Below are 16,890 nucleotides of genomic sequence, written 5' to 3'. Positions count from 1 at the left end.
AAACTGTATTCGTGGTATCGTGACAGGGAGAGTTGTCGGGGTATGTCCCTGTAGGGAACCGTGTCGAGGATGTGAGTAGGAGTGTGGACAGCAGTCTGGGTAGGATTTATATTAGTGCAAAGGGCCTCGAGTGTTATTTATACCCCGCATGTATATGTACAAGGTTCTCTCTGTGACGGATATGCGTGGGCAACGTGTATGCATTTGTGCCTAGTGTGACTGTGTACAGATGTGTGCGTGTGTGTGTGTGTAAGGGTTTATGCGTAGCGTGACGGGGAGCGTTTTTTTGTGAAGGATATCTGTATCTCTGTACAATGACACGAGTGTGAGCGCTGAGTTAGTTAATGCCTGTCACGCCGCTGGCGTGTAGGGCAGCAATGAAAGTCCTCCATCTCTATCTATCCTTGGCCATCTACTCCGTTGTGCCCCAGATGTGGTTCAGCGTCCTCATTTCTGCCACTGCGGCACGGCGCCAAGTTGTCTTTGGTCTCTCGCGTTTCCTCCGCCCTCCGGGGTTCCATGGAGTGCTGCCTTGATGATGGAGTTGGCTTCGCTTCTCATTGTACATTCCAAAACCTAATTTTGGTCTTGGCCTCGGCGGTGTTCAGGGCTTCTTTCATCGTGCCAGTAGCTTTCTCTCCGTTTTCACTCCTGTCAGTCATGCAAAATCCCGGGTGGAGACTCAGGAATACCGTCACCCTCAGATGTAGAAGGATTCTTCATTGCTGTCTCTGTAACAATTTTTTGACCAGTCAGGGTTGTTAGTCTTGAGCTGAACCCCCGAACCTGGAGGACCGGTGGCCTGGAGGTCATTCTTAGTCTGGCCTCTACCATTTGACCTGTTTGGCATGGGTGACCCTACCAACAGCCAAAGTATAAAACCCTGACTCCAGCCAACATAGTTACCCGGGTCATTGAGTCATTGAGGCACACAAGCCTCCAAACCCTACGACAAGCTTATGGTCCTCTTGGAGGTGTGTGTACAGAGGTGATGGATAATACATGAATATAAGTATGTATTAACCATTAGCGGGTATGTTAAATATCCGATCTTCACCATGACCTGTGGAACAGAAGTCATAGAGTGATGGAAAACACTATAGCACAGGGACAGGACCTTCAGCCCATTGTCCGCAACATACTATTAATCTGCCAAGTCCCATCGACCTGTACCCGGACCATAGCCCCCGATACCCCTCCCACCCATGTACCTATCTAAATTTCTATTAACTGTTGAAATAGAACCTCTTCCACTGGCAGTTCGTTCCACACTCTCACCACCCTCTGAGTGAAGGAGTTCCCGCTTATTATCCATTTAAACATTTCACCTTTCACCCTTAACCCATGACCTCTAGTTCCAGTCTCACTCAACCTCAGTTTTTAAAAAACCTGCTTGCATCTACCCTATCTATACCCCTCAGAATTCTATCAAATCGCCCTCATTCTCCTACACTCCAGGGATTAAAGTTCTAACCTATTCAGCCTCTCCCTGTCATAAGGGGGCGTTGGGAGCAGACCCAAATGCAAGGCACTGAAGTACGAGGAACAGGACAGGACTAGAGAGCTGGGACAAGAGCACAGACTTGAGCTAGGACATTGGCTAGGCAAGCGGGACCAGGACAAGGACTGGACATGGCTTGGGTTCTTCAAGGCCTGGGTGCCTTGAGGCGAGGGTGTGACGAGGCCTGGGCGCCTTGAGGCGAGGGCGTGACGAGGCCTGGGTTTGGACTCCAAGCCAGAGACTGGACAAGGACCCAGAACCTGGGTCTTGACTCAGGCTCGAACTCCAGAACTAGGCGAGGACAAGACGTGGCTACAGAACAGGATGTGGAACTCCTGCACAGGACGAGGCACATGGACACATGGACAGGACGAGACTCTGAAGCCTTGACTTGGTCGAAGAACAGCTGAGCATTGGACTTGGGATAACAGGGACCTCGTAACCTTGGACTTGGGACGACAGGAATGCAGAACTCAGAGCCTTGGTCTTGGGAGACAGGAATGCAGAACCTTGGTTGAAGGACAACTGGAATGCAGAGACATGGAACACAGAGTCGGGACCCCTCCTTGGGAACAGGACATAGGGCCAGGACTTGTACACAGAACACAGAGAGACAGTTCCCAAGACAAGGTAGCAGCAAACGGCTGGACCTACCTAGCAAAGGCGTGGACACAGAGACGGATCCCAACACCAGATAGCGGCAAACAGCCAGACCTACCTAGTGAAGGTGTGGACACAGAGACAGTTGAAAACAACAATAGACAGTTCCTTATCTTGTTCCAACAGTTGAACTTGACAGTAGTGCAGGTGAAGGTTACAGGCGAGGCAAGGCTCAGCTCCAGACACTGGTTGCAAGACAAGATTTCAGGATGAAGGGGTTTGGACAGGAACGATCCAGCAACTGAAGCTGAACCAAGGAGCTGTTTATGTAGCCAGCCCAAGATCAGAATCATGTGCCTCAATTAAGGCACACAACAGAACAAGGGAAACCGGAAAACCTGCAATATGGATTGATGGACCGGACCGTGATCCAGATTGCGGACTTTACGGACCGGACCATGACACTCCCTTTAACTCAGGTCCTCAAGTCCTGGCAACACCCTTGTAAATTTTCTCTGCAATCTTTCAAACTTATTGACATTGAAAATTTCTTATTGATATTGTTTAGGCCTCAACAACTTCTTATACAACTTCGTCATAGCATCCCAACCCCTGTACTCAATACTTCTATTTATGAAGACCAAGGTGCCAAAAGCTCTCATTACCACCCTAGCTAAATGTGACTCCACTTTCAAGGAATTATGGATTTGTATTTCCGGATCCCTCTGTTCTACCGCACTCCTCAGTGCCTGACCGCTCTGTGATCCATGCCTGGTTTGTCTTCCCAAAGTGCAAAACTGCTCACTTGTCTGCATTAAATACCATCTGCCATTTTTTTTCAGCTGGGCCAGAAGTCTAATTTATTAAACTTCCTCGCAGTCCACTATGCCCACAATCTTGGTGTCATCCGCAATTTCGATGATCCAGTTAACCACATTATCATTTAGATCTTTGGTAAACCACACCGAACCCTATGGCACTCCACTAGTCACAGGCCTCCAAACAGAGAGGCAACCATCTACTACCACTCTCTGGCTCCTCCCACAAAGCCAATGTCCAATGTTTAATCCAATGTACTCCCTTATCTTGAATTCCAAGCGACTGAAACTTCCTGACCAACCTCCCTTGTCGAATGCCTTGCTAAAGTCGATGTAGACAACATCCACTGCCTTGCTTTTCCCGGTAACTTCCTTGGAAAACTTTGTAAGATTAGTTAGACGCGGCGTGTTACGCACAAAGCCACGTTGACTATCCCCAGTCGGCCCCCGTCTATCCAAATGCTTATATATGTGGTCCCTCAGAAAACGTTCCAATAACGTAACAACTACCAACTTCAAGCTCACCGGTTTATAATTTCCTGGTTTATTCCTAGATCCTGTCTTAAATAACGGAACAACTTTTGCTATCCTCCAATCTTCCTCACTTCGGCCATGATAAGTACATCTTATATATCTTTGCTGGGGTCCCTGCAATTTCTGCACTACTTTCCCGCAGGGTTCGAGGGAACACTTTCTCAGGCCCTGGGGATTTATCCACCCCAATTTGTCTCAGGACTGCGAACACCTCCTGCTCAGTAATCTGTAGATGGATCCATGATTTCATAGCTGCTGTGCCTCACTTCTATAGACTCCGTGTCCCTATCCAGAGTAGCTACAGATGCAAAATATCCACTGGAGATATCTCCCATCTCATTCGGCTCCATGCATCCATAACCACTCTGATCTTCCAGAGGACTAATTTTGTCCCTTTCGCACTTAATATGTCGGTAGAAATCCTTTAGATTCTCTTTCACCTTGCCTGCTAGAGCTACGTCGTGTCTTTTAGCCCTCTTGAGTTTCTTCTTAAGTGCTACACGTCGCTGCCCCTTTAGAAGCTTTTGCGATTCCAGAAATTTCAGATTGCATCAGCTAACAGCACAACCCAGCTACAAAAGGATGAGAATTCAAACGCGGTGCAAGGGGAAAAGGAATGGAGCAACTTGTCAGTTAATTATCTCAGAACAGACTGAACAGTTAACGAGAACTTCCTTGACACAATCTTCTTTTTGTCTTACAGGGTGGCCTGCAGTCACTTAAGGAACTAGTGTGTGGATGTGACCTGCGATAAATTTAAAAATATACTACGTCTTTCCGATGGCTTCCACTCAAAATAATCAGAACGAGTTTCGCTTTAAAAAAAAATCCCTTCGCAGGAAGTCCTTCTGATAAGATAGAACCTCTTCTTTGACAAACTTATTGCATGCACGAATCAAAAGGTTACCAAATTATTATTATGAGCAGTGAAATCAATACTCATGCTTCGGGGGAAACAAAAGCTTTATATCTGCAAAAAAAAAAGAACATTCAGCAAGATAATTGAAACTAATTTGGTTCTTAAATATTATATTTCAAATCTAAGAATGTTAATTAAAACGACATAACATTTTATATTAGGAACCTTTGCTTTATAGTGCAAATACTGTTTTAATTAAAATAACTAGTAGTCTATAAACCACCCAGTCCGTTATTACATTTATATACAGCCAAAAATCAACATTTAATTTCTAAATTTTGTGGTGGATTTAAATTACAATATAAATTAAGACCTCAATAAACTTTAAAGGTATTTTATCTCGCCGCTAACTGGAGTCTTCTGTTGGAGTTACTTTGACTCACCTGCAGTAGAAAAGCAACAAAAACTGCGGTGCTGTGAATCTGAAATATAATTAGAGAATTCTGGGGATACTCAGCAAGCTGGGCTGTATCAATAAAGAAAGAGTTAACGCTTCAGTCCTGAAACGTTATTTCTTTTTCTCTCTCTGTAAGCACCGCCTGGGTCTTTACAGATTTTAAGTTTTTGTTTCAGATTTCCCGCATCTGCAGTATTTTAAAAAAATCATTATTGTTTCATCAGCAATTGTAACATTAGCTGTTTCTCTCTCCAGAGATGCTGCCTGATTTTCAGGATATTTCTCATAACTGAAGTGTTCCAGCCTGGTGAATTTCCTCGGTGGCCTGTCTACTACATTTACTTAATTTCACCCAAACTATCCCATAACAAATGATTAGTTGTGGAAGATGAGAATTGAGCACCCATATATAAACTGAATATGATGCAGAGAATATTCTTAAGCATGCTATTGGACTAAGTGGATTGAGTTATAAGGAGAGCTCAATCTTATCAGTCGTAATAGCATCCAAGTGGATATTTTGAGGAGGAACATCTTTAGACAGAATGAGGTGAATCTGCGGAATTCATTGTCACAAATGGCTATGGAGGCCAAGTCATTGGGTATATTTAAAACAGAGGTCGATAGGTCCTTGATCAGTAAGGGCGTTAAATAGTAGTCATAGTCATAGTCATACTTTATTGATCCCGGGGGAAATTGGTTTTTGTAACAGTTGCACCATAAATAATAAATAGTAATAACACCATAAATAGTTAAATAGTAATATGTAAATTATGCCAGGAAATAAGTCCAGGACCAGACTATTGACTCAGGGTGTCTGACCCTCCAAGGGAGGAGTTGTAAAGTCTGATGGCCACAGGCAGGAATGACTTCCTATGACGCTCTGCGCTGCATCTCGGTGGAATGAGTCTCTGACTGAATGTACTCCTGTGTCCAACCAGTACATCATGTGGAGATGGCATGCAACTTGGACAGCATCCTCTTTTCAGACACCACCGTGAGAGAGTCCAGTTCCATCCCCACAACATCACTGGCCTTACGAATGAGTTTGTTGATTCTGTTGGTGTCTGCTACTCTCAGCCTGCTGCCCCAGCACACAACAGCAAACATAATAGCACTGGCCATCACAGACTCGTAGAACATCCTCAGCATCGTCCGGCAGATTTTAAAGGACCTCAGTCTCCTCAGGAAAATGTTGCGGGCAGAAGGCAGGAAAATGGGTTTGAGAGGAAGGAAAAAGATCAGGCATGATGGAATGGCGGAGGCAGACTCGATGGGCCGTCCATTATTAAGGACCTCCAGCACCCAGGCATGCCGTTTTCTCACTGTTACCATCAGGTAGGAGGTACAGAAGCCTGAAGGCACACATTCAGCGATTCAGGAACAGCTTCTTCCCCTCCGTTATCCGATTCCTAAATGGCCATTGAATCTTTGGATGCTACCTCACTTTTTTAATATACAGTATTTCTGTTTTTGCACTTTTAAAAAATCTATTCAATATATGTAATTGATTTACTTGTTTATGTATTTATTTTTTTCTCTCTGCTAGATTATGTATTGCTGATGCTAAGTTAACAAATTTCACGTCACATGCCGGTGATAATAAACCTGATTCTGATTCTGAATGGCTTCTATGTCTTATGATGTCATGGTCTTATGGAGGAGTCTCTGGGTGACCTACAGAGTTCCATAAAATCATGAGATGGCCACAGTCCTTTTCCCAGTGTTAGGGAGTCTAACACCAGAGGACATGCACTTCAAGGGAGAGGAGAAGAAATAAAAGGGAACTCAGGGATAACTTTGTCACACAGAAAGTGATGGATATGTGGAACGAGCAGACAGAGAAAGTGGTAGAGGCTGCTGCATCTGCAGTGTTTAAAATTAATGACAATAAGTAAGGCTCAGGGGGTTTTGAGTCAAATGTAGTCAAATGGAACTAGTTCAGATAGTCGTCTTGGTTAGCATGGCCAAGTGGGCCAAAGGGCCTGTAGTCAATGAACCAATTGTGAAACTCGGGTATAAACGGAATGGTAGCTGTAGTGGCGCGATTACTGGAGATGAGTATAATGTTCTCTCCTCGGAGGATCCCGGGACGTTAGGCGGATTGCCTTAACAGAGAATGTCTGTGTGTGATTTTGTTTAACGTGGGGAGGCTGATGCACGTACAACCACCACACGGAACTTGATCTTGTTAGATTTTTATTTATTGGTTTATTGAGATCCAACGCGGAATAAACCCTCCCAGTCCTTCGAGCCGCGTCTCCCAATAATCCCTCGAAGTAGAGCTGGCCTCGATTTAATGCCAGCCTAAACATGGGACAATTTACAATGACCGATTAACCTACCAACCGGTGTGTCTTTCGACTGTGGGAAGAAACCGGAGCATCCGGAGGAAACCCATGGGGAAAACGTAGAAACTCCTTATAGGCAGCGGCGGGAATTGAACTCAGGTGACCTGTATTGTAAAGCGTCGTGTGACCACTACGCTAACGTGTAGCCTAGAATCGTGGTCAGGGTCCAGCGGCGTGGAGAGCAAGACAGCTGGGGACACTGCAAGGCTGCAGCCTCATCGCCGTTGAATTGTGTCATCTTCCGCGCCAGCTGCACCGTCGCAGGAGCTAAGCGCCAGTTGCCTAAACTGCAGCCGGTATCGCTCTCGGGATCTCAGGAACTTAAAAGCCTCTCCACCACGGCAAAGTGACGGCCCTCAGAGAGGAAACAATGGCGTACTGGATGTGGAAATGGCGAGTGTGTGAAATTAGCTCTCGTGGGAGAAGATGAGGCAGATACATCCAGGAGGAACTGATGCTGCTACAGGACGATAAAATGGTCTCCGGACATCCCAAATCTACCTCATAATGACCGTGCACGTTATCGTTTACCTGCACTGCGATTCCTCCGTAGCTGTTGCACTTTATTCTGAATTATGTTATCGTTTTACATTGTTCTACCTCGATGCACTGAGTAATGAATTGATCTGGATGAAAAGTACACGCTTTTCACTATCCCTCGGCACACCAATAGAACTATTCCAAGTAAGATTTAGAAACATGTTGTGCGGAATTAGCAGAGGAAGGTATCGTGTATGATAAGGATGAGATCGGGGCGATTGTGAGAGACGATATAAGATCTACGGAGCAGAATGTTGAGTCCATCCGGGTAGAGATTAAGAATAGTAAAGGGAAAAAAATCACTGGTGAGTGTTGCCTATAGGCCACCTAATAAAAAATATTGCAGTGGCGGAGGCGATTAACCAAGAAATCACTGAGGCTTGTAAGAACGGAACGGCAGTTGTCATGGGGGATTTTAACTACCACATAGATTAGGTGAATCAGGTTGGTCAAGGAAGTCCTGAGGACGACTTCATAGAATGCATCCGTGATGGCTTTCTTGAGTAGCATGTTAGTGAACCTACAAGGGAAAATGTTATTTTTTAGATCTAGTCCTGTGCAATGAAGCAGGTGAGATTAATGATCTTGTAGTCAGGGATCCTCTTGGAAAGAGCGATCTTAGTATGATTGAATTTCGCATTCAGATTGAGGATGAAAGTTAGATCTAAAACTAGTGTATTATGCTTGAACAAGGGAGACTACAACGGGATGAGGGAGGAGTTGGCTAATGTGGATTGGGAGCACAGGCTACTTGGTAGGACAGTTGAGGAACAGTGGAACTTGAGGAACTTTCAAAGAGGTTTTTCACATTGCTCAACAAAAGTATATTCCAGTCAAAAGTAAGGACAGTAAATGTGGGGAGCGCCAGCCTTGGATAACTAAGGAAATAATAGATAGTATCAAATTAAAAGCTTGTGTACAAAGTCGCAAAGAGTAGTGGGAGACTGGAGGATTGGGAAAACTTTAAAAAGCAACAAAGAACAACTAAACAAGAAATAAGGAAAGGGAAGATAGAGTATGACAATAAATTAGCACAAAATATAAAAAGAGATAGCAAAAGTTTCTATAAATATATGAAGCGGAAGAGGGTGGCTAAAGTCAACGTAGGTCCCTTGGAAGATGATAAGGGGAAATTGATATTGGGTGATAAGGAAATGGCTGAGGCATTGAACGACTATTTTGTGTCGGTCTTCACAGTGGAGGACATGTCCAATATGCCAAAGAAGGATGTTATGGATGAAATGGGAGGTGAGGACCTCGATAAAATCACTATCGCTAAAGAGATAGTGATGAGAAAACTAGAGGGCCTGATGGTAGATAAGTCCCCTGGTCCTGAAGGGATGCATCCCAGGGTGCTGAAGGAATTGGCGGAGGTTACAGTAGATGCATTGGTAATCATTTATCAAAATTCTCTAGACTCTGAGCAGGTCCCAGTGGATTGGAAGACAGCAAATGTCATGCCACTTTTTAAAAAAGGATGTAGGCAAAAGATGGGCAACTATAGGCCAGTTAGCTTAAAATCTGTAGTCGGGAAACTGCTTGAAACTGTCATTGAGGAAGAAATAGTGAAACATTTCGAAAGGAGTGGTTCCATTAGACAGACACAGCATGGATTCAGAAAGGGCAGCTCCTGTTTGACAAACTTACTGGAGTTCTTTGAGGACGTAATGAGTGCAGTGCATAGAGGGGAACAGGTGGATGTCGTATACTTGGATTTCCAGAAGGTGTTTGATAAGGTGCCACACAAGATACTTATAAGTAAGATACAGATGCATGGAGTTGGAGGAAGTGTATTGGCATTGATAGTGGATTGGTTAACCGATAGAAGGCAGAGAGTTGGTATAAATGGGTGTTTCTCTGGTTGGCAGTCAGTGGTGAGTGGGGTACTGCAGGGGTCGGTGCTGGGCCCGCAGCTGTTTACCATTTACATTGATGATTTGGAAGAGGGGACTGAGTGTAGCGTAGCAACATTTGCTGATGACACTAAACTGCGTGGAAAAGCAAATTGTACAGAGGATGTGGAGAGTCTGCAGAGGGATATAGATAGGTTAAGTGAGTGGGCCAAGGTCTGGCAGATGGAATACAACGTTGGTAAATGCAAGATCATCCACTTTAGAAGGAATAATAGAAGGGCAGATTATTATTTAAATGGTGAAAGATTGCTGCATGCTGTTGTGCAGAGGGACTTGGAACTGCTTGTTCATGAATCACAAAAAGTTGGCTTGCAGGTACAACACATTATTAGGAAGGCAAATGGAATGTTGGCCTTCATTGCTCGAGGGATTGAATTCAAGAGCAGGGAGGTCATGCTGCAACTATACAGGGTACTGGTGAGGCTGCACCTGGAGTACTGTGTGCAGTTCTGGTCTCCATACTTGAGGAAGGATAGGTAGCAGGCCAGGCAGCATCTCTAGGAAGAGGTACAGTCGACGTTTCGGGCCGAGACCCTTCGTCAGGACTAACTGAAAGAAGAGCTAGTAAGAGATTTGAAGGTGGGAGGGGGATCCAAAATGATAGGAGAAGACTGGAGGGGGAGGGATGGAGCCAAGAGCTGGACAGTTGATTACCAAAAGGGATATGAGAGGATCATGGGACAGGAGGCCTAGGGAGAAAGAAAGGAGGAGAGGGAAGCCCAGAGGATGGGCAAGGGGTATAGTGAGAGGGACAGAGGGAGAAAAAGGAGAGAGAGAAAAAGAATGCGTGTATATAAATAAATAACGGATGGGGTACGATGGGGAGGTGGGGCATTAGCGGAAGTTTGAGAAATCAGTGTTCATGCCATCAGGCTGGAGGCTACCCAGACGGAATATAAGGTGTTGTTCCTCCAACCTGAGTGTGGCTTCATCTTTACGGTAGATGAGGCCGTGGATAGACATATCAGAATGGGAATGGGATGTGGAATTAAGATCTCCCAGTGGCCACATATTTTAATTCCACGTCCTATTCCCATTCTGATATGTCTACCAACGGCCTCCTCTACTGTAAAGATGAAGCCACACTCAGGTTGGAGGAAAAACACCTTATATTCCGTCTGGGTAGCCTCCAACCTGATGGCATGAACATTGATTTCTCAAACTTCCGCTATTGTCCCAACTCCCCCTCGTACCCCATCCGTTATTTATTTATATACCCACATTCTTTTTCTCTCTCTCCTTTTTCTCCGTCTGTCCCTCTCACTATACTCCTTGCCCATCCTCTGGGCTTCCCCCCTCCCCCTTTCTTTCTCTCTAGGCCTCCTGTCCCATGATCCTCTCATATCCCTTTTGGCAATCAACTGTCCAGCTCTTGGCTCCATCCCTCCCCCTCCTGTCTTCTCCTATCATTTTGGATCTCCCCTTCCCCCCACTTTCAAATCTCTTACCAGCTCTTCTTTCAGTTAGTCCTGACGAAGGGTCTCAGCCCGAAACGTCGACTGTACCTCTTCCTAGAGATGCTGTCTGACCTGTTGCGTTCACCAGCAGCTTTTATGTGTGTTGCTTTAAATTCCAGCATCTGCTGATTTCCCTGTGTTTGAGGAAGGATATACTGGCTTTGGAGGCAGTGCAGAGGAGGTTCACCAGGTTGATTCCAGGGATGAAGGGGTTAACCTATGAGGACAGATTGAGTCGCCTGGGACTATACTCTCTGGAGTTCAGAAGAATGACAGGGGATCTTATAGAAACACAAACATTTTGAAAGGGATAGATAAGATAGAAGTAGGAAAGTTGTTTCCATTGGTAGGTGAGACTAGAACTAGGGGAGATTGCCTCAAGATTCGGGGAGAAGATTTAGGATGGAGATGAGGAGAAACTGTTTTTCCCAGAGAGTGGTGAATCTGTGGAATTTTCTGCCAGGGAAGCAGTTGAGGCTTCTTCACTAAATATAGTTAAGAAACAGTTAGATAGTTTTTTACATAGTATGGGAATTAAGGGTTATGGGGGAAAGGGAGGTAGATGGAGCTGAGTTTACCGACAGATCAGCCATGATCTTATTGAGTGGCAGGGCAGGCTGGATAGGCTAAATGGCCTACTCCTGCTCCTATTTCTTATGTTCTTATGTAAAACATCAAAACACACCCATGAACTACCTCATTATTCTTCTTTTCCCCATCATTTGTTTTTGCAACACTATTGGATGGTTTCCTGGTATAATAAGATGGAGCTTTGACTTCACAATCTGCCTCATTATGGCCCTGCACCTTATGGTCTGCCTGTACTGCACTTCCTCTGTAACTGTAACACTTTCTGCATTCAGTTATTGTTTCACACTTTACTACCTCGATGCACTGCTGTAATGAATTATCTGTATGGACGGTACGCAAGACAAGGTTTTCACTGTAGCTCTGAATGACAGACCAATTTACCAACGTATAGTAAAACAGATTCTGCAGGTGCTGGAAATCCAATGTAACATGAACTGAATGCTGGAGGAACTCGGCAGGTCAGGCGGCATCTAAAACAATTGATATTTCGGGCCGAGAGTCATTTCATCAAGACCCGATAAAAGGTCTCGGCCGGAAACGTCGACTGCTTATTCCTCTTCGAATGCTGCCTGACCTGCTGCGTTCCTCCAGCAGTGTGTGTGTGTGTGTGTGTGTGTGTGTGTGTGTGTGTGTGTTTCTGTGTGTGTGTGTGTGTGTGTGTGTGTGTGTGTGTGTGTGTGTGTGTGTTTGTGTCCTGATTATTCTGCCCCTTTTCAACAGAAAGACCTTTCGTAAACGTTGTGTAAGTTATACCCAGAGTTTTGGTGTTTAGTTTTAAAGTAAGCTCACTCGAGTCTGTGTTAAATGGACCCTGATTCATTAACAGCACAGACTACAAATCAAAAGACATTTCTTCAGAATTCGGTGCCAAATTACAGCGAATGAACTATCAGCTCTAATACTTTCGCACTGGGGCAGCCACCGGGCAATAATATACGTGGCCCATTTCTTGTCGTTATAAGAATAAATGGCCATGGCCTTTACAATTGCAGTAGTGCGGATGTGTTTTGATTTATTCATGAAGCGAAGTGGGTCGGGCACTGCGATATGTTGGTGTTTTAAATCTTGAAGTTTCCATATCGCCTGCCTTGTTGGGACGGAGATCATGTTGACTGCAGCAGGGCGTGATACAGAGCAGGTCGCGTCACCTGGAGAAGGGAAGTGGGCACCTGCGCGGGAGGTTTGTTTTAAGGTGAGTGTTTGTGAATGAGAATCACTCCTCTGAATGCGGCGCGAGTTACTCCAACTCGTACCTACGTGGAAATAATACCTGGGAGTGACACTTCCAGCCTGCATTCTTTGCATTTTAAAACAGGCTGGATTTTCTGTTGCAGAATTCGTTCTTTTTCCTCCAATTTCTTATCTATTTTGAAATGCAACGGCTTAACAAACCCGCATTATATCTTTCGCACCCGCTAGAGTTTAGAAGAATAAGAGGGAATATCATTGAACCCGACCGAATGTTGAACGACCTAGATAGACTGAACGTGGAGAGGGTGATTCAAGTGGTCGGGGAGTCCAGGACCAGAGGGCACAGCCTCAGAATAGAGTGACGTCCCTTTAGAACGGAGATGAGGAAGAATTTATTTAACCAGAGGGTGGTGTAGCTGTGGAATTCTTTGCCACTGACGGCTGTGGAGGCCAAGTCATTAGGTGTTTTTAAACCGGGGGTTAGTAGGTTCTTGATTAGAAAGAGGTTAAAGGTGACGAAGAGAAGGCAGGAGAACGGGGTTGAGAAGGAAATAAATCAGTCAGGTCGGAATGGGGGAACAGACTCGGTGGGTCGAATGTCCTTATTCTGCTACCATATCATATGATCTTTCAGAGGGAATACCTAGTTAACTCATTATTTTAGTAGAAATGTTTCCTTTCGCTAATAGAAGCAGTTACTGTTCGTAATATTGCAAACGCGATCTTGGCATTTATAATATTTTATGAGATTTACTTGAAGAATACAAATGCGAAATCTTTACACAGTTTAGGACGAATTAGGCAGGGCAAGATGCATCCTCGCTGTTTAAAAATGTCGGCTTTGATTTAAGGGGGCTTACTCTTGTGTAATGCGAACAGTGGGAGAGTGTGTAAACCGTTACAGCGGCGTACACGCTGACTCTTAGTTCGCATTTCAAATCTGAGCGGGGAAGTTGTAAAAATGAAGGATCTTGACTTCCAGTACTTTGTTTTCTTCTGCTTCTGATTCCCTCACTTCCAGTCCTCCGTGCCCTGTTTAACTGTTAGTCGAAGGACTCTACCGCACAGAAACATCCCGTGCCGAACAATTAATTTACATTTATCCCATCGACCTGCACCCGGACCATATGCATCTATCTAAATTTATCAAATGTTGAAATCGAAATCGGATCCACCACTTCTGCTGGCAGCACGTTCCACTCTCTCACCACCCTCCGAGTGAAGAAGTTTCCCTTCACAGTCCCTTTAAACATTTCACCTTACACTCTTAACCCATGACTCAGTTCTGATCTCAGTTGATAAAATAGCTTACTTGCATTTACCCTATCCATACCCCTCCCCCCCATGGTTATGTAGACCTCTGTCAGATTTCCCCTCATTCTCCTACGCTTCAGGGAATACAGTGCTAACCTGTTCAACCTTTCCTATAACTCAGGTAGGTCCTCAAGTTCCGGCAACGTCCTTGTAAATTTTCCCTGCACTCTTTCAATATTATTGATATCTTTCCCGTAGGTGGGCGCAGAATACTTCACATTAGGCATCACCAACGTCTTATACAAAATATTCTGTACATTCGATAGATTATCTTTTTTTTTAAAAAAAACTTAAATGCTACGGTAATCGGCGTGCGATTGAAAAACAGATGGAAGAAGGCGGAGGGGATGTGAGGGTAACGTAATCATCAGTAATAACAGTTTTTTTCACAGTAACTAACAACGGTGCAAACCATCCCCAGGCCGAGCATCTAATCCTACTCCGTCCACACCGAGCAAGCCCTTTCGTAAGACCACAAGACGTCAGAGCAGAATTAGGGCATTCCATCTATCGAGTCTGCTCTGCCATTCTATCATGGCTAATTTATTATCCCTCTCAATCACATTCTTCTGCCTTCTCATAACATTTTATGCCATTACTAATCAAGACCCTATTAACTTCTGCTTTAAGTACATGCAATGATTTGGCTTCCACTGCTGTCTGCTGCAAACAGTTCCCCAAGTTCACCACCTTCTGGGTGAAGAAAGACTTCCTCATATCTATACAAAGGAACTCTGAGGATCATTCTCGTGATCATCTTCTTGGCCCTCTCAAAGGTAACACATCCTTTCTTAGACAAGGCGCCTAAAACTGCTCGTAATACTCTTACGTGTGGCCTGACCATGAAAAGCCTCAGCCTTACATTCTTGTTCCTCGGGTAATACAGGTGATGAAGGGCCTCGGCCCGAAATGTCGACTGTTTATTCTCTCCATAGATGCTGCCTGACCAGTTGAATTCCTTCTGCATTTTGTGTGTGTGTTGTGTTTATTAATCACCAGGTCGCCACTCCTGCAGAGGCCAACACTAAGGTCAACTTCAGCCCACTTGCCGTTCCAAATGCAGAGTCTGATAGACACTGATAATCCGGAGTGCCACAACCAGAACGTGAAGGAGGTACTCGGCAGCTCAAGTGGCAGGCGGTGGGGAATAAAACGGTTGAAGTTTCGGGCTGAGACCCTTCATATGAACAGGCCGAGTTTGACCATTCTTCTTCTTAAGCCCATCGGCCCTTCTGGTGGCACAGTCCGCCAACAGCAGCTCGCCAGAGTCCTCAGCCCTGGGCTGACAGAAGGTTGATCGGTTGCTAGAAGATTTAACATGTCTTCCAGGCGAAGATCCTTGCTCTCCCAGGGATGAGGTATTTGGAACTTCTGTTGGCGTTTCTATAGCTCTGTAGCCCCATTCCCAATACTCCTCCTTTCTCAGCCGGGCGTGGTACTGCCCTGGCGGAGATAGAATTTGACAATGGTTGGTGTTGAATCTTCAGTCCTCGCCTTTGTCTGAAATACCAGTCGACACATTGTAAATTTAAACCCGGATGCCACTAAATTAGTCGGAGTAATCGCGGTACAGTGTCTTCCCGCGGTAAATCACCACAGCGGGCGGCGCTGCGAGTAGAGTGGGGACGCAGTGCCTCCTATGGATAACCAACACACCTGCAGATTTTCTTGTGCGCGTCACCCTCCCATGGATACTCAGCATCGCGTTTAACGCTTTAACAATTCCGTTCAGAGAACGCTTCTTAGAACTGTCACAAATCGGTCCAAAGCGCCTCTGCTGCCAGTAACGTAAAATGTCGGAAGTTCAGTCGCCCTTGTAAGGCAGGAAACGCCACCCTTTGGTCTGGGCATGGCAAGCTCCCACAAACAGTTTTCATTGGTCAGAGTTAACGGGTCGGCAAGAAGCAACAGATAGACTGGGATGGAGGAACAGGAGTGGAGGTGCATTTTGGGGGTAGAGGGCAGGGGTAAAGAGGGGATGGAGTGGAACTAGGTGGAGAGGATGGGGGGGGTGAGGCAAGGAGTGAGAGGTGGGGCAGAGGTGCATTGAGATGGAAGTCCACAAGAAATACTGGGGATCCTGGAAATATGGAGCTACACACAGAAAATGCTGCAAGAACTCAGCAAGTCAGGTGGTGTCCATGGAGGAAAATGAACCGTCTACATTTCGAGCCAAGACCCTCAACAGGACTGCAAAGAAAGAGGACAGAAACCAGAATTAACACCTCCCCCAACTACCTATCTTCTCTATTGCACCCAGAATCACTTATCACAGTTTGTGTTGCTCCCCAACCACACACCAGCACTTTTGTTCAAGTTTTTGCTTTCTTTCTTTCCAGTCCTGCTGAAGGGTCTCAGCAGGAAACATCAACTGAGATGTTGTCTGATCTATGTTTGGTGGGTGCATCCTGTTCCAGAGGAATGTTGTTTCATTTGTTTGTATATGCGTATGGTCAGATGACAATAAACTTCAACCTGAACTCAACCAGCTGTTTATTTCCCTCCATGAATGCTACCTGACCTGTTGAGTTCCTATTGCCCTTTTTGTGTGTGTGGCTTGAGATGGGGGTTTAAGGATGGAGTTGGAGAAGAGGGGGAAGGAATTGAGAAGTGAAGAGGAAAAACTATCAAACATTAAACTGAAAAGCCAAATAAATAAAACTATTCATAAATCTTAGCCAGGGTATTGCTGCCAACAGGCACACCATTGTCTAAGGGGTTGGAGGAATCAAGTGTTTTGGTGAATGATCTAAGGTCTACCTCC

General features: G+C 45.1%; 1 protein-coding gene across 1 annotated transcript in view; it reads left to right on the top strand.

Moving 5' to 3' along the window:
- Positions 1-12,701: 12,701 nt before the first annotated feature.
- LOC140203162 (ras-related protein Rab-26-like) overlaps positions 12,702-16,890 on the top strand; it is a 486,870-nt gene continuing 482,681 nt past the window's right edge. Inside the window, exon 1 of the mRNA XM_072269061.1 lies at positions 12,702-12,813. Within this exon, the coding sequence (XP_072125162.1) occupies positions 12,727-12,813 (87 nt within the window). The 5' untranslated portion in view covers positions 12,702-12,726. The remainder of the gene's footprint in view (positions 12,814-16,890) is intronic.

The sequence above is a fragment of the Mobula birostris genome, chromosome 9, assembly GCF_030028105.1.
Source record: "Mobula birostris isolate sMobBir1 chromosome 9, sMobBir1.hap1, whole genome shotgun sequence".
Taxonomy (NCBI): Eukaryota; Metazoa; Chordata; class Chondrichthyes; order Myliobatiformes; family Myliobatidae; genus Mobula; species Mobula birostris.
This window is presented reverse-complemented; position numbering and strand designations above follow the sequence as displayed.